Genomic DNA, 15,852 nt, shown 5'->3' with positions numbered 1-15,852 from the left:
CTCTTTTTTTTCCCCTCTGCTGTGACCATGGCCTGATCCTGCTGGGTCCTGGTGCCTGCTGCGCCTTGGCTGTGTTTAATCTCTGCCCGGCAAGCTGCAAGCTGCAAGGTGCATCCCTCATCGGTTGGTCAGAGGTGAACGTTTGAGTAATGGAAGCTGTCGTCACGGCGAACAAATGAAGCGAGTGCCAGGGGCCGGTTATCAGTGCGTGGGCCAGCACCGAAAAAAGCAGGACGACTAGCCAAATGCTAATTGAATTTCCATGCAACTGATTATCAAATGTAGGAGGGCCTGATTATATGGCAGCCTTTGACGCTGCTCCTCATTCATTTTGCAGGATTAGTAATTAAACAGATGGCCCCGTTTCCCCCCTGTAATCGCATTATTAACGCTTAACATGGCCAAATCGGGGACCAATTCAAGTTGGTTGACTTTTATGTGGGAACAAGCCAGTCCACTGGCGGCACGCTTTAGGCTTTGGGCTAATTAATGAGAAAAAGCTTTAAAGTCGCATATCCTTTTTCGTTTCTCCCTTTTTCCTTTTCCCTGCCGCCGCATGCGGAGGTTTTTCTCTGTTTACACCACAAATATGCCCCGAAAGCAAATCAAGCATAATCAAATTACTTCCACTCGATTGGTGTTTATTGATAAATTACGCCACAAACAATATTTTGATAACATCAATTATAGTCACCAATACACAGTCGCATCCCCCGGAGCCACCCTTGTATCGATGGATGAAACTGGAGCCCCGAATTCTCTGTTGGCCTCCAGACAAAGATGTCTCAGTGGAAGGACTCTCCTTTGGAGTCCCTTGGTACCGTAGGAAAGAGATTGTAGAGCCCTGGTTGGAAGCTCCAGCCCAAAAAAGGTCTTCAAGGAGTAGATCTATGGCAGCATTGGGTTCGGGGCTTTCCTTTAGGGTTCTAGGCGCTCTAGAGCTGTGTATCTCATAGAGTCTCTGAGAACGAGCAGACTCGTTGCTTGGCTTGTCCCTCGTCAAGACCATCCACAACTAAGGGATCTGTAGCCTCCCATCCAATCATAACCGAGCTTAGGCCTTCAATGAAGATGTCTTAAAGGACTGATGTGTTATGCGGCCACGAAAAAAGCCTATAATACCCTAATCAGTGATGGAACCCACAGCAGCCACACGGGGTGGCCTCTGGAAGCACATGTGTTTTTATTTCCTGGGCACAATTGATTTGTAATCTTGGTAAACAGGATTTAACAGATTAGACGTGTAACAAGCACACACAGACAACGCCACGTGTGTGTCCTGGGGAGCGAATGGCATTTTCTTGCCTCCTTTTTTTTTTTCTTTTTTTGGACTCGTGCGTTTATTTGCTCGCTGGCTGGCTCTCGGCTTGTATGATTGATACTTAATGCCGCTGTTAGCCTCGTTAGGATATCGTCGTCCTTCTGTCCTTCTGTCCTTCTGTCGTCCTGCCGCGTGTGCGTGTCTGTCGCCATCGTAATAGCCAGTTTTATTGCCATTTCTTTTGGCTTTTGTTTGAGTCTAAGCCGGGCGCCAATTAGCTGCCCGTTGGGGCCTGGCTTTTTTCCATTTGTCAACGTTAATTGATGATGAGCACTCATTTGGTATCCATCAGTCAGTCAGTCAGTCAGTCAGTCGGAGAGTCGAAGAGTAAGGAAATCTGGCACTGGATTTCAATTAATTTATGCCAATGCCTAATTTTGATAACACAACGAGATGGCGATGCCGATGGCGATGCCGATGGGCAGGTGTTGCCGTATCTAATGAAGCGACCACATGGCGTATGATCAATGAACATTAGCAATTCCAATGGCAAGAGCATAGCAGCAGAATGGTGGCAAAAATAGCAGGAATATTCCACTCTCCAGACCCTCAACCTATCGATTATCCGCTTACAAGGCATTCCTTTCGTTTTGGATCCTCAAAACCCACTATAACAGGGACCTCCCCGAGGGTGGACACACCCAGTTCCCAGTTCCCAGTTCCCAGTACCATTTACCGACCAATCGGTAATTATTAAGTTGTTCAACTGCTGCATACCGATTGGGGGGGGCCCACCATATCCCCAGCCCCATCCCCAGCCATCATCCTGGTCATTGAGCTTCATTTGCGGAGCCGGCATCTGTCTCGCGGCGATAAAAATTGCATGCAATTATGCCTTCGCCTCGTGGCTCCTCGTTACCCCCCAAAAATTCCCAAAAACCAGTGGCAAAAAATTGGGCAAAATCGAACCAAATCCGGTAACCGGTATGGGATGTCCGTCCGTCCGAGTGTGTGGGTGTCCGCGGGTGTCCGCGGGTGTCCCTGTGTGTAAGAAGGTGTCCGTGTGTGTCCGTGTGTGTCCGTGCCTGTCCCTCTGTAAATATCCGCCTGTGTGTGCTTCCGTATCCGTATCCGTTTGTGTGCGTTTCGTTGGTAATCAAACGCTTAATTAATATGACACACGAATACAAGCTCGTACAGCGGGGGTGTATCGCATCGCATTGGCATCGTTTTTCGGTTTTTCGCATATTTCTGATAACACTCGCGCCGTCCTGCCGACTCGCCAGTGTCCTTTGGCGAGCGAGCGGGCGAGAGAAAGAGAGACAGCGAGACAGCGAGAGGGAGAGTTCCATGCTGAGACCTTAGTTCCTTAGTTGAGGGCATCGTTTGCGGTAATTGCTTCATAATTGAACAATTATGCAAACGTGATTGAAGTGATTATATGCCCCTGTTTCTGTGTGTACCCCATGCCGATCCCATTTCCACATCAATTCGTTTCCCCGCCCCCCGCCATCTCCTGGTTTACGCGTTAATTGAATGGATTTCCTATAGTTTTTGTCGTTGTCGTTTCTTGTTTTTTTTTTTTGCCCACATCCGAAATTAGTTAAACATGAAATTTCTATGCTAATTTCGACCTCTTTATGCATGCGGCCACAAAAAGGGCCGAGAGCTTTGGGCTCACTCGTTATTGTTTTAATATTACATTAAGAATCGTTTTGTCTATGGAAACGACAGGCAGAGCTGGGTAATAATATTCCTCCAGCTTGAATTGTTCTGCGCTGGGTGGCCGTTGCTCTAGCGAGTACATGGTCAGACTTTCGGCGAGTGAGGGGAACGAGAACAAGAACATACGCTTGTGGGTGTGGCTTTTGTCGGCTCGTTGTTCTAGCTGGTGGTTTTAATGCAGGCACTCGTTATTTTGTGGTCTCCAATTCAAGAATTTCCTTAGGAAACAAATCGAACGAATCCACGAATCAAAGTGACTTTTTCTAATGGATTTCGGGACTCTAGTTTTTTATAGAGTTCTTTTAGAATTCGTTTTCTGGGCAAGGTGTTTTTTAATTATAAATTAATTATACAAAATTGTATTTTTAAATGTTTGTTTTTTTTTTTTTTTAGAGGTTGTGCGGTATTTTTTTCTTACAAATTTTGACTTTGAAAAGGAAATATTTTTTAGGCCCATGCTTTATTGGCAGGATTTTATCGAGAGACTTAGCGTAGGATATTTTTTTTTTTAATTTTGTTTTTAATTTTTTTTAAATTTATTTTTCTTAAATTGTTTCTTATTTTTTTGAACAATTTTTTTTTTTAATTTTTTTAATTTTGTTTTTATTTTGTTTTTAATTTATTTTTAGATTTAATTTTAATTTTTTATTTATTTTTTATTATTTTTTATTATTTTTTTATTTTTTTTTTATTTTTTTTTTTTAAATAATTATATCGATCCCCAAGGATATCTGCCCAGCATCTGGCTCTAATCGGGCCATTTTTCGGTGTTGCATTCGATTGATTTTTTTGCCTTTTTTCCTCATGGAATCTGCTCTGGGATTCTTCACCTTCAAAGCCCTCGCCAAAGCAGAAGGTTGTGCCTCGAACCTGCATTTATTTATTATTATTATTTAGCCGAGGAGCTTGCGGAATTGCAATTCCCCAAATCTGTGTGTATTCAGGGGACTAGGAAAGATTGAAATCAGTTTCGAAAAAGAAAAGCACAACAAAGAGGAGGCGGCAAGGGGAGGCAAGGAGGCGAGGAGGCGAGGAGGCAACCATTTGTGGCACCTGGTCATTAGTGTCTGACTGACGGAACTTAAATTTAAAGTGTAACATCAATCATGGGGTAGCAACGAGGACAAGACGCCGAGGCTAGGCTCAAGTGCTCACACGCGGGGCTTCCTGTTGCTCCTGCGGCATAGCCAGGGGCATGGGGCAGGGGCAGGGGCAAGGGGGGGGGGGGGGAGGGTGCCAGACCTGCCACAACTCGAATTGTAATGACGCAACAATTTAAAGTTTGTCGTTGATGCTGCAAAACTCGGTGCTAATGGCGTCAGCGTCAGCGTCAACGTCTCTCAACTCATCTTTATCCCCCAGCATCATTCTGGTTGCCTGGGTCCTACTGGATCCTGGGTCCTGGCCTGCTCTGCTCTGCTCCGTTCAGTGTTGTTGTTGATGACGGCGATTATTTGCGCCATGAACACATGGAAGCAGCTGCAAAAGGTGCCACCCGGGCATGGGATAGTACACTTCAGACCCGGCCAGCAGCCTTATGACTCGACTCCAGCAATTCAAACTTTAAGCTGTCGACGGGGCAATGTCGAGCACTGCAAACTGCAGACAGGCACAGAAGGAGATGGCCTCAGCACAGATAGAGATAGAGATGGAGATGGAGATGGAGAGAGAGAGATGCAGACACTTGGCAATACAAATTGAAATAGTTCTTCTGGCCTTCTTCTGTACTGCTCCGTGTTCCGTATTCGGCCTGGCTCTATATCTGTCTCAGTTGCAGTCGAGTTTGACTGTTGCTCTGCAGGATGTATTAATATAAATGAATTATTCGCATGACGCTCTCCAGTCTCCAGCCTCCAGCCTCCATCTCTGGCAGTCGCTGCTTGATAGATATTATGATGGATACGCCTTAACGACGCTGCAGCTTGTAGCCAAAACTTGGCCAAAACTTTATGGCCAACATGAAGGGGGAGGAAAGAGAGTCCAACACCTGACACTCGTAACGGCGCAGAGTCAGTAAGGCAACGGCCAAGTAAATAAAACGAATCACTCGGCTACTCCGTTAAGTTCTAATGAATGAACCAGGGTACAGTTGTGTCCGCATGGCGTGAACGGAACTAGTTCCAGCTAAAGCTGCAGATTCGCAGCCAGATCAAGGAAGCGGAACTGGTACAGTTGTGGGGAACGAAATGAACTAGTTCAGCGTGCCCAACACCACTTAAACCCAAAATGACCAACTGTACTTGAGAACGAGCCCTGAACAATGCTCGAGCTGGGCGCAGACAGCCTGCCCCCAAGATAGGAGGCTCCACCCGCCTCTTGGCCCCCCCCTCCCCCCTTCCCCCTGTTGCATACAATTTGCCCATGGCCCTGGGGCGGTAACAGCAATTTAGACAAGTTTATTTATATGAATGTGTAGCCCAGACACAGACGGGGCTGGCTGCAATGTTGCTGCGGTTGCAGGAGTTCATGCAACGTGCAACGTGCAGCGTGCAACATACAAAAGGCGCTTGGGGGCAAGTTGCCAGCTAATGATATAATGAGCTAATCAATACAATTAATTAGCATTATCTGCATCCTTAAACGGGGGCCCGGCCAGAAGGCGGGCGCACAGCTCGAGGATAGTTCTTGGAGTGTGGGTATTACCGAGTCACCGAGTCATCCAGTCACCGTGGGGAGTCCACCGTTCATGGCTGACGAGGTGACCCCAAAAACCCGCAACCGAAACCCATTTTGACTGACAGTTGAGCGCAGATCCCAGCAGGATAATGGCTGGTAAGAGGATATAGTCGTGCAGGAGGAGGGCGGGTAGGAGTGGGGTCCGGATACAAATGAGGACGGACCGGAGGAAGGATTGGGTGGGCTGTTGAGGTAGAGAACGGATTCATTCCTTCAATCGCAATCTCTGATTCCTGGGGTGCGCCTTGGCTTGCCCTGGCCTGGCCATTGCTGCGTAAAAAGTGGGCTAAATGTCGTTGCCAGTATCCTGTGGAGGCAGCTTATCCCCCTCCCCTGCCACTCCGAGGGGGGGGGGGGGGGGGGGTTGCAACTTGAAGGCTGTGAAGCGCTCACCAAAATGGTCCAATTGCCGGCCAAGTGGACCAAAAGTGCCGACGTCGCCTGTTGGATCTACGTCTTCTCTATATCTCTCTCTCTCCCTCTGTCTCTCTCTCCCTCTCTCTCTCTCTCCCTCTGTCTGTCAGTCAGTCTCTCTTTCTCACATACTTCATGGCTATTCCTCTTGCGCTGTCCTGTGCACCTGAATTGCTGCCATGGACTATGGACTCCGCCTGCCTCTTCAAGTAAAGCACTTAAAAATTGATGAAAGAGTTGGGGGAAATTCTTCGACTTCCTATTAACGATTTTTGTGTAAGCGAAACGATAAAAGTCCCTTTAAATTTAGTTGACCAAACGGGTCCGGAGTGTCATTCGCCATCAAAATGTGTACCATAGAAGAGATTTGTTTAAAACTTGCAAAAATAGTCATCGAAAAGCTATCATCTAATCGTCAGCAGCCAAGGCGCATCTTAGAGCACGAAACCAGTGTTGGTAAGGCCCATTAGAGTAGGCCAATGGTAGTTCTTTGGCTGTACGCGCTAATCATCGGCCAAGGAAACGTCCCACCACTGTCAATAGATAACCAAAGCATCGCACCAGTGTTGGAAAGTACCAATATCAGTTATAATCAACTCAAAAGATCTATAAACCATCTTAGACTATTGCACCAGTATTGAAAAGTACCAAAAGTACACAAAAGATCTGTAAAACATCTGAGAGCACGAAACCAGTGTTGGTAAGGCCCATTACAGAAGACAAGGCAGTTTTCTGGCTATGAGCATTAATCATAATCATTGTCCAAAGAAACTGATCAACACTAGTAAAAGATATCACACCAGTGTTGGCAAGTACCAATATCAGTTCATAAGTAACACAAAAAATCAATAAAACATTCCGAATTGCTCAAAAAAAACTTTTTCTTTTTCGAGAAAAGCTTTCTGCCAGTGTTGGTTAAGCCCAAACCGATCAATGGGAAAATTGATAAGCGAAATTGGCCATTAGTTAGGCCAAAAATGCGATTAGAATTCAATTAGAATTTTTTTGTGTACCATAATTTATGATCGAATTACGATTAAATTTATTCAATGCCCAAAACCATAGATGGTCCGATGGCTAAACATATATTATTGATGGCAATAGCTAATAACTTGGGCAGCAGAGCGAAGGGGGTGGGGAGGGAGGGAGGGAGGGCGGAGGAATGTAACTACAATGCAACGTGCATGGTGCATGCCGCATGAAGCGAGACAATACAAAATACTTGGCGAAAATTGTGGCCACTAACCGAAATTGCATTTTCTTCAAGCCACCCAAACCACTCTCCTGCACCCTCTGACCCGATGATGACTCTTCCACAGCTCCTGCTGCTCCCACAGCTCCTGCTGCTCCTGCCGCTGCTGTTTCTGTTGCTGCCACAGCCAGTGGAAGCGTTATTGTTGCATGCCATAAATGATGCTGCTAAAGAGTCAAGAATAATCCGCTTTTGTGTGGAATAGCGCGCCACCGCCACCGACAGCGAAGGGGAGCCCGAGGGGGATCCCAGATGGAGGAGAATCGAGCAGATCCATTGCAGATCCATTAGATAATATTTCATTAGAGCATGGCTGATCCTTTGCACACACACTCAAGGGTTTCCCGAAAAATATTTCCAAGCAAAAGTTTGCCGAAAATGGACTTGAAGGGTGGCCACAGGGTGGTCCATGTGCAGAGCATGTGGAAGTTGCAAACAACATGGCGCAACAAGAACTGGGACACACGCTTAGAAGGAGGGAGAGAGAGGGAGAGAGAGAGAGAGAGACACATACCCTGGACAGGACAGGCACAAAGTCGTGGTTTCAAAATCCAAGCATCCAAGAATACAAACAATAACAAAATGAAGGAGAAGAGGGGAGAGGGGAGAGAGGAGAGGGGAGGGAGGAGAGTAATACACACACACACACACACACATACAAATTAAAAATGCAGATTTCTATTGCAACATTCGGAAGTGCTTGAAAAATTGTTGTTGTTGCTGCTGCTGCTGCCACTGCCACTGCCATCGTTATTGCCAGGACTATTCCCTGCCCAGCCCCATGCCAACCCATGCCAACCCATGCCACCCCTCCCCACCCCATTCCTGCCCCAGCCACGTTGCTGCTTCCTGCTGTTCCTGTTCCAAAAGCCTCCCAAAAGCTCCTCCTCCTCCGACGGCTCTTTCTATTCTCTTCTGGTACGCCTCTCGCCCCTCTGTTTTAGATACACTTCTTCGAGAGGGGGATATATTTTTTAAGATTACCACTATATCATTGCTTTAAGGGACCAGCCGGGCTCTAGAGCCCCCTAAAATTGAGAAAACCACACCAGGAATACTGGAATATCCCCAGAGATATAGGCACCTAATCATACCTCCTCGCCTCTATTAGAAGACTTTGTATTCCTTAGTCCTTACGCTCCAGAGTATTTGCAAATTCGGGGCCCAACTCCAGTTCTCTCTCTCTCGTTTTTTTTTTTCGTGTTCTGCAATAGCATCAAAATTGCAAAGAAAAGCCAGCAAACAGTCAGTAAAATATTGTAGCTGGCAGCTGCTCGATGGTCTGGAGTGTACACGGACTGGAGTTCTGGGTTAGTTGGGGGCGGAGTTGGGGGCGACGGGTCGACGGGTCGTGGCTAGTTTTGTATGAAAAGCGAGCGTAACAGAACAATGAAAACATCGTCGTCATCACAATCATCGCCATGCGGTGTTTTCTTGCCATTTGTTTCCCCAAAACTCTTTTGCTCCCTCTCCCTCCCTCTCCCTCCCTCTCTCTCGCTTCAGCACGCACAAAACCAACAACAACAACAACAACAGTTGTTCCGAGTCCTAACATTTCCATTTCGATCTGGGCTATACCCTTCCAAGAAGAGACTAAATCTTGTACCCCTTGATTAGGGCAGAAAATGTAGTAAAAGGAGGTCCTAGAGCGGTCCCAGAGATTCCTTTTTTTCCTAGAAAAATATATATATATATTTCCGAAAGATTGATTTGTATCTCTTAAGTATATATCAAAAAAATCGGCTCGTTGTTGTGTGATAATTATTGTTTGGGGTTTTCCCACCCTATCGGTGAGTAGGGCATCCCTGGACCACGAATGAACGGCCACTCTACGGCCACGGAAGGATCGATATTTAGACCGAGGCTCGATCAATCGGAATGGCACAGAAATAAACATAGAAAATATCCAAGAAGTAACTTTATTTCATGCTATTTATTGTAGTAATTTTATTGTATTTTTTGGCATAGTCTCTGTCCTGCTGGTAAAACCCATGAAAACCGTACTTTGTGCCTTGTGGCAGCCTGAAGTTGAGCTCCACTAAACCAACAACCCCTCCCCCCCCTGCCGAAAGCCCCTGATGCTGAACCCCTACCCAGCCCTCAGCCCTCAGTCCTCAGCCTTCAGCCCTCAGCCCTTAGCCCCTTCATCGTCCTGCGGTGCATGTGTGCGCATTGTCTTTGATGTTGCTGTTGTTGCTGTTGGTTCGGCTTCATCTTCAGCTGCAGTTACAGGCCTCGTATCTGTGCCACGTCTAAGTCTAATGTTTCAAGCGTCAGAAGCAGGAGTGCAACAAACACGAAGAGAAAACAACAAAAAAAAGGGAGAACAAAAGCCATGGCCAGACAATTAACCAGCCATCAGTCATTTGGTTTTGCCGGCACGCACTGGGGGGCAGCCATCCCTCCTCCCCTCTCCCAAACAGAAGCCAGTGGGAGGTGATGTACTTCGTAGTAACCCCAAAATGGTAGCCGTTGAACCAACAATTCATTTGAAAACTGTTCAAGGAAATCTTCCAAATCTCCCAAAACATATATATATATATATATATATATATATATATATATATATATATATGTGGATGCTATCACCGTTCGGTGTTACAGGGGTTTTTCGATAGGCTACTCCGTTTGGAGGCCTTTGGATCCCCCACCAGTCTGTGACGACGCCCAACGTCAGTCGCGACTGAATCATGCCCAAGCAATGCAAATGCTTTTGCCTGTCTTGTGGCCTCCGGCTCGTGCTCGGTCACAGCAATTAATGATTCTACTGTTGGGCAGAGCTGTCCTAATCCCAGAATACCCCTCCTAACCCTCCATTGGTTCTATTTTACGGAGCATAAATTATGCACAGACATATTGGCCAAGTGCAAGGCAAGGTTCCAGCCCGTGCTCGAGTGTGCTCCACCCGTCCCCCCCCCCCCCCCCTCTCCGCCACTCCGGGCATAAACCTCAACCACTGCCAGAATGTGTTTGGACAGATTTATGGCTTCCATAAATTGCATATTTCCAATTTTATTGAATTAATTAATTTCACAAATAAAATTGTGCGAAAAGGAAATACAAAAAAAAAAAAAGAAAAATATGGCTTTAAAATTTAGTAAAGGATTCAAATTGATCGATGGTGCGCCTCCGGAGCAAAGGAATCTCTTCGGCTGTATCTGTATCTTGTCAATTATATTCCAATCAGGCAAAACCGTGACGGTAATCCGTCAAACGAGTAACCAATATAAATGCAATGCGCTTTTGGTGGCTGCAATGGCGATGCCGGGGGTCGGGGGTCAGGGGTCAGGGGTCAGGGGTCGGGCTCTGATCGTTGGGCTTCCGTTTGGCCAATCCTTTAGGGCTGACAGACAACAAGCGAAATCCATTAACTGTACGAAATGGAAATTAATTTCATTTGACCACCCCCCCACTGCCCCACTGCCCCTCTGCCACCCCCCCACCATTACATGATATGCGGAATTGGGTATTTTTTAAACCCTCAAGGCGGGGTCTGAGAAAGTGAATCGCGCTCTGTCTGGAGCTCCGAAGCATTCGAGTGTTAATTTCAATTGCCCGATGCCGCAACTAAATCAAGTGCTGCACGTGGCAGCTGCACAGACGGTTGGGGTTGATGCTCCTTTATCGCACTTTTGGGCATGACATGAGCTGCCGTCGAGGGGCTCCTTTTTGGCAAATGTCGCGAATCGCGAGTGGACATGAGCAATGTGCAATGGCGATAAGGCAGCGAAACTTCAACTCCCCGAACGAACGGCCATCGTTGTCGGCCATAATTGGCCAGTCAGTCTGGAGCGAGGGGGGGAGGGGGGCCGGGAATCCACCTCATGATATCTCATCGAGAACCGTCACAATCAATTGAAGCGTAATGGCAACAGTTCAATAACTTTTTGGCCATTCTCTCTATGGGTTGGCATTCGGTTTGCCGTACTCTCCCCCCCCCCCCCGCCGTACTCGATGATGATGCTTCAATTAACTTTTGTGGATCTAATGAGTTGTCATGTTTTGATGTTGGGGCAATTGATTCGATTGCATCTGTTTGTTGGGGATTTGGGATGGATTAGTTTAGGGGCCGCGACCCGTGTGGACAGTTTTCAAAGAAATTCATCAATTTCAAGGGTATTCCCGGCACTTTTTTAAGCAAATCCCCGAGCCATGCTCGTGGCATTAATCAAAAGCCAAAAACTTAAAGGCAATGACTAATATTTTTGACTATCAGCAGCGCCAAATGCCAGCCCCCCTCCCCCCTCCCCACCCCACGTGCATTCGTACATAGTATATAAGGGCGGGCATTTTGATGCACTGTAAAAAGACCTGAAGGTTCTCTACCAAATATTCAACGCTCCTTATGCGTTGTAATTGTTGATATATTTTAAGTATTTAATGGGAAAAATACCAAAATCATACCCGAGGGTACCAGAGACCGCGGGTTTTTCTTTAAGTGTAGTACATGGGTTACCTGGCGCTGGTCTCGGTCTGGAGTCGGAGTCGGAGTTGGAGTCAGGGGACTGCGACTGGGACTCTGTCTGGGGTCTGCTGGCTGGTGGGGGTTGGGGGTTGGGGGTGCGCTATCATTGCACAAGTGCGCAAAATTTTGGACTCAATTCACGTGCTCTGCTGCCAAAATTGTTGCCTCGCCGTCGCCGTCGCTGTCGCCGTCGCCGCCAACCTATGCGCTAGCCCCTCTCTTGGTCTCGTCTTTCGCTCCATAAATTTGCACATTGATCGCCCTGTGGCCATGCCGTCGACTGCGCTGCCACATGTACGTGTGTACATACATATGTACATATGTATTTAATTCGATAACAGCGCAACGGTAACGGGAGTTCTGTTCGAACGATTTTTACCCAACTCAGCGTAACTCTCTCTCTCTCTGTCTGCCTGTCTCTCCCCCCTCTTCCCGTCCTGCTGCCAGCCGCATTGCACTCTCTCAAGTGCAGTGAAATAGTTGTGAAACACTTTGCCAAAGATGAAAGATAAATCCAAAAGGCAAATGGCAGAGGCATCGGCAGCGGCAGCGGCAGCGGCAGAGCCAAAGGGAGACGAATATAATTTTTGCATATTCCATTCCCGAAAGTTTCGGCTTTAAGGCAGCGGCAGCGGCAGAGCAGCAGCCGATGGCGGAGAGCAGCTTTAAGAGAGACAGAGGCACAGCTTGAAGAGAGCTAGCGGCGGCTGACCAGCATCGGTAACTTTTGCGCTCTCCTCTCCTCGCCGCCTCTCTTTCGCTTGATTGAGCCAGCAGCCAGCCCTAATCCAAGGTGTGTTATACGCGCAAGGTGAGGCATGCCAGGAGGGCTTAAGAGCACACTCTGCGAGAAAGCCTCACCTGCGATTCACTAACCAAAGCCTGTGCATCATTTAAATGTCTGCCGCTGCCGACCACCACCGCACTCTGACCGCATTAGGCGTGGGAGCGAACGAGAGAGGAGAGCGAAAAGAGAACGAGAATTCCTCAAGCATTCAGCCGCTGCCGCTGTCAATAATTAAGTGCAGTGCGAATCTTGATATGCCGCTGCCGCTGCCGCTGCCGCTGCTGCCGCCGCTCCTGGTTCATCTACAGTTCTTTCGCTTTTCTCTCTCTCTCTCTTTTGCATTCGCTTCGTTTTGATGAAATTAAAAAGTTACCGCAGACCAGCAAAAACAAACAAACAAATAGCCAAAGTGAATGCCACTTTCTTCTCTCCCCCCGACCGTCGCCTGTCCACTAATTGTCTCTTCATCCCGGCGACGTCAATTGTCTCTCAATGCAGTTGCGGCCAAGGCTAATAGATTTATGTATCATGAATCGTTTCACAGTCCGTTAACGTCATTCTCTATTGTCTCGCCGGTGTCCCATTCACAGCGGTATTTCACAGTTTTCAGGGATTTCTTTTTATTTTGTCTACACTTTAGACATCCGAGTGCTGCCTGATCCAGTCGTTGAAGTAATGGACCCTGGCATAGCCGTCGGGATAGGTGCTGCCGCAGCCGCCGTACACGAAGCCAGCAATGCCCACAACCTGATCGTTGTAGACGGCCGGACCGCCGGAGTCGCCGTTGCAGGCTCCGTTGTCGGCCGGGTGGAGGAGGCACAGCTCGCTCTCCACCCCGAAGTCGATGAGTTCGCCGCACTCCGCGACGGAGATGGACTTGACGGTGTTGTACTGCAGGTACCGGGGCAGATCCCCCTGGTGCTTGATCCGACCCCAGCCGGAGATGATGATGTCGGCCCCGGCGGGCGTGTTGGCCGTGGGCAGGGCGATGGCCTTGATGTTGTTCGAGTAGAAGAGCGGCGACTCCAGGCGCAGCAGGGCTATGTCGTTGAGGAAGTCGCCGTAGTTCTCGTGTACGATGACCTCCGCCACCTGGAGGAGGACGCCGCCACTGAAGCGATCGTTGGTGCCCGCACGGATCGTGAAGCGGCTGGCCGCGATCGGGGCATGTACGCCGTTCTCGTCCGCATCGCTGGTCACGCAATGGGCAGCGGTCAGGATGTAGTTGCGCGACAGAATGGAGCCCCCGCAGCTGTGGGAGCCGGCGTTGCGCAGCGACACCTGGTGCGGAAACTGGCCGAGGGCGGCATCTTCGCCGCCCACTATACGACCGTCGATCCCACCGGAGGGGGCCGAGTGGGCGGCGGGCAGCAGGCAGCAGCCGACAACGGCGACGGCGACGGCGACGGCGATGGTCAGAGCGAATCCAGGGGCTAGCATGTTGCTTGGGCCCGGCCCAACGGCGGCACCCCCTTATATAGGGGATCACTAGTCCCCCCATATGCGATTGTTTATGGTCTGTCCACTCGAGCTGGAACTATCAATAGTGCTGGCCTCTAACGGCCCAAACACTCTGACAAGCACAATCTTATCTTCCACCCGAGATTTATATGGGCCTGTCCTCCCGTAATCTGTTCGACTGTCAGCGAGCCGATGTTGTGTCAAGGCTAATTGTTTTACAACTTCTGGGCACACTTTTGCTGGGGGAAATTTCTAGGAACTGACCTTGGTAGGGGGGGTGGGGGGGCTGTCCGTCCCTATATTTAAGAGAGAAACAACGTTTCAGGGTCCCCATCCGATATTTGACTCAAATCGGCGTGAGTAACAGCTGTAACAGGACAAGGGCGCTGTTAGCATTCCAAGGTAACTGCCTGTTATCGCGCTCAGTTAACAGCCAGCTACCGCTCTATGTTACTGCTCTCAGTTAACAGCCAGCTACCGCTCTATGTTACTGCTCTCAGTTAACAGCCAGCTACCGCTCTGTTTCTTCTCTCTGTTAACAGCCTGTGACCGCTCTATGTTACTGCTCTCTGTTAGCAGCCAGCTACCGCTCTGTTTCATCTCTCTGTTAACAGCCTGTGACCGCTCTATGTTACTGCTCTCTGTTAGCAGCCAGCTACCGCTCTGTTTCTTCTCTCTGTTAACAGTCTGTTACCGCTTTAGGTTGCTGTTCTCTGTTAACAGCCAGCTACCGCTTTGTTTCATCCCTCTGTTAACAGTCTGTTACCGCTTTAGGTTTCTGCTCTCTGTTAACAGCCTGTTACCGCTCTATGTTCCTGCTCTCTGTTAGCAGCCAGCTACCGCTCTGTTTCTTCTCTCTGTTAACAGCCTGTGACCGCGATTTACATCGCCCTCTGTGTCGCTCTCTCGAGTCTGTGCGCTCTTACGATCCACACGGCGCTCACTCTCTTTTGATATGTTTTTCCCTTTAGTTGTCTCTCTATTTGTTGCACTGATGAATTTCCAGCACCTCTAAACTGATTGTCGTCTGGTTACAGTGGATCCAGGAAGTGAGCAGTCACTTGATGGAACTCCATTGGGCTCTGCCCGTGTCCTTGGCTTTACTTTTGCTGCCTTTCATCACTACAACACTCTCCACTTTCTATATTTAGTGGTATACCCATACATATGCACATATGTATGTATGTATATATGTATGTACGTGTGTATTTGTCAAGCAATTTCACTCTAAATTTGCCAATTATGCGCATTTTTTGAGCGTGACCCGAATATGCACACGCATACTCGTATTGATACCGTTTTATCTACATATATAGGCCTGCATGTGTGTGTGTGTGAGCCTTTTATCGGGCTTGCAACATTGTCTCGCGGCCCCATTGTGGCAGGGAGGGTTGCTATTGAAAAATGTGTAATATTTCAAGTTTATTGATATATTGCTTTTAATTGAATTTTTAAATTTAATAGTATAAAAATACTAAAGGGAAATCGTTTAAAAAACTGTAAAAAGGAATAAAAAATTAAATAAAATTATTACAGAATTTTTGAGGCATTTATTATTAATTTAGGGAGAGGTTGAATGTGGAATCAGAGCTTGCAAAAATTCATCAACTTGTCTATTTTTAACATAAATATATTTAAAAAAAAAACACCCCATTGGGGAGTGCCTTGTTTTTTTTTCAACGACAAAGGTCCTACGAAAAAGATTTCGGCCACCACTCGTGCATATCTTTGCGTATCTGTTTTTGTGTCTCAATAATGCCAAATGTTGTTGCTGTTGCGAATTTTTGGAAAACTTACAATATATTGGCATA

At 47.7% G+C, this 15,852-nt stretch overlaps 2 protein-coding genes across 2 annotated transcripts; both read right to left on the bottom strand.

Annotated features, from left to right (window-relative positions):
- Window positions 1–4,261: 4,261 nt before the first annotated feature.
- On the bottom strand, window positions 4,262–5,674 carry LOC113566311. The gene is given in 3 exon segments (XM_026991404.1): window positions 4,262–4,351; window positions 4,354–4,500; window positions 5,654–5,674. Coding segments are annotated over 3 exon segments (258 nt in total).
- A 7,542-nt stretch (window positions 5,675–13,216) lies between these two features.
- Window positions 13,217–13,957, bottom strand: LOC113566310 (serine protease SP24D-like; the record flags this gene model as incomplete). Its single annotated transcript, XM_026991403.1, has 1 exon — window positions 13,217–13,957. A coding segment is annotated over one exon (741 nt), but the record flags the coding sequence as incomplete, so codon positions are not given.
- Window positions 13,958–15,852: the final 1,895 nt, after the last annotated feature.

Source organism: Drosophila persimilis, unplaced genomic scaffold (assembly GCF_003286085.1).
Source record: "Drosophila persimilis strain 14011-0111.01,24,50 unplaced genomic scaffold, DperRS2 tig00000663-arrow-arrow-pilon, whole genome shotgun sequence".
NCBI classification, from domain to species: domain Eukaryota; kingdom Metazoa; phylum Arthropoda; class Insecta; order Diptera; family Drosophilidae; genus Drosophila; species Drosophila persimilis.
This window is presented reverse-complemented; position numbering and strand designations above follow the sequence as displayed.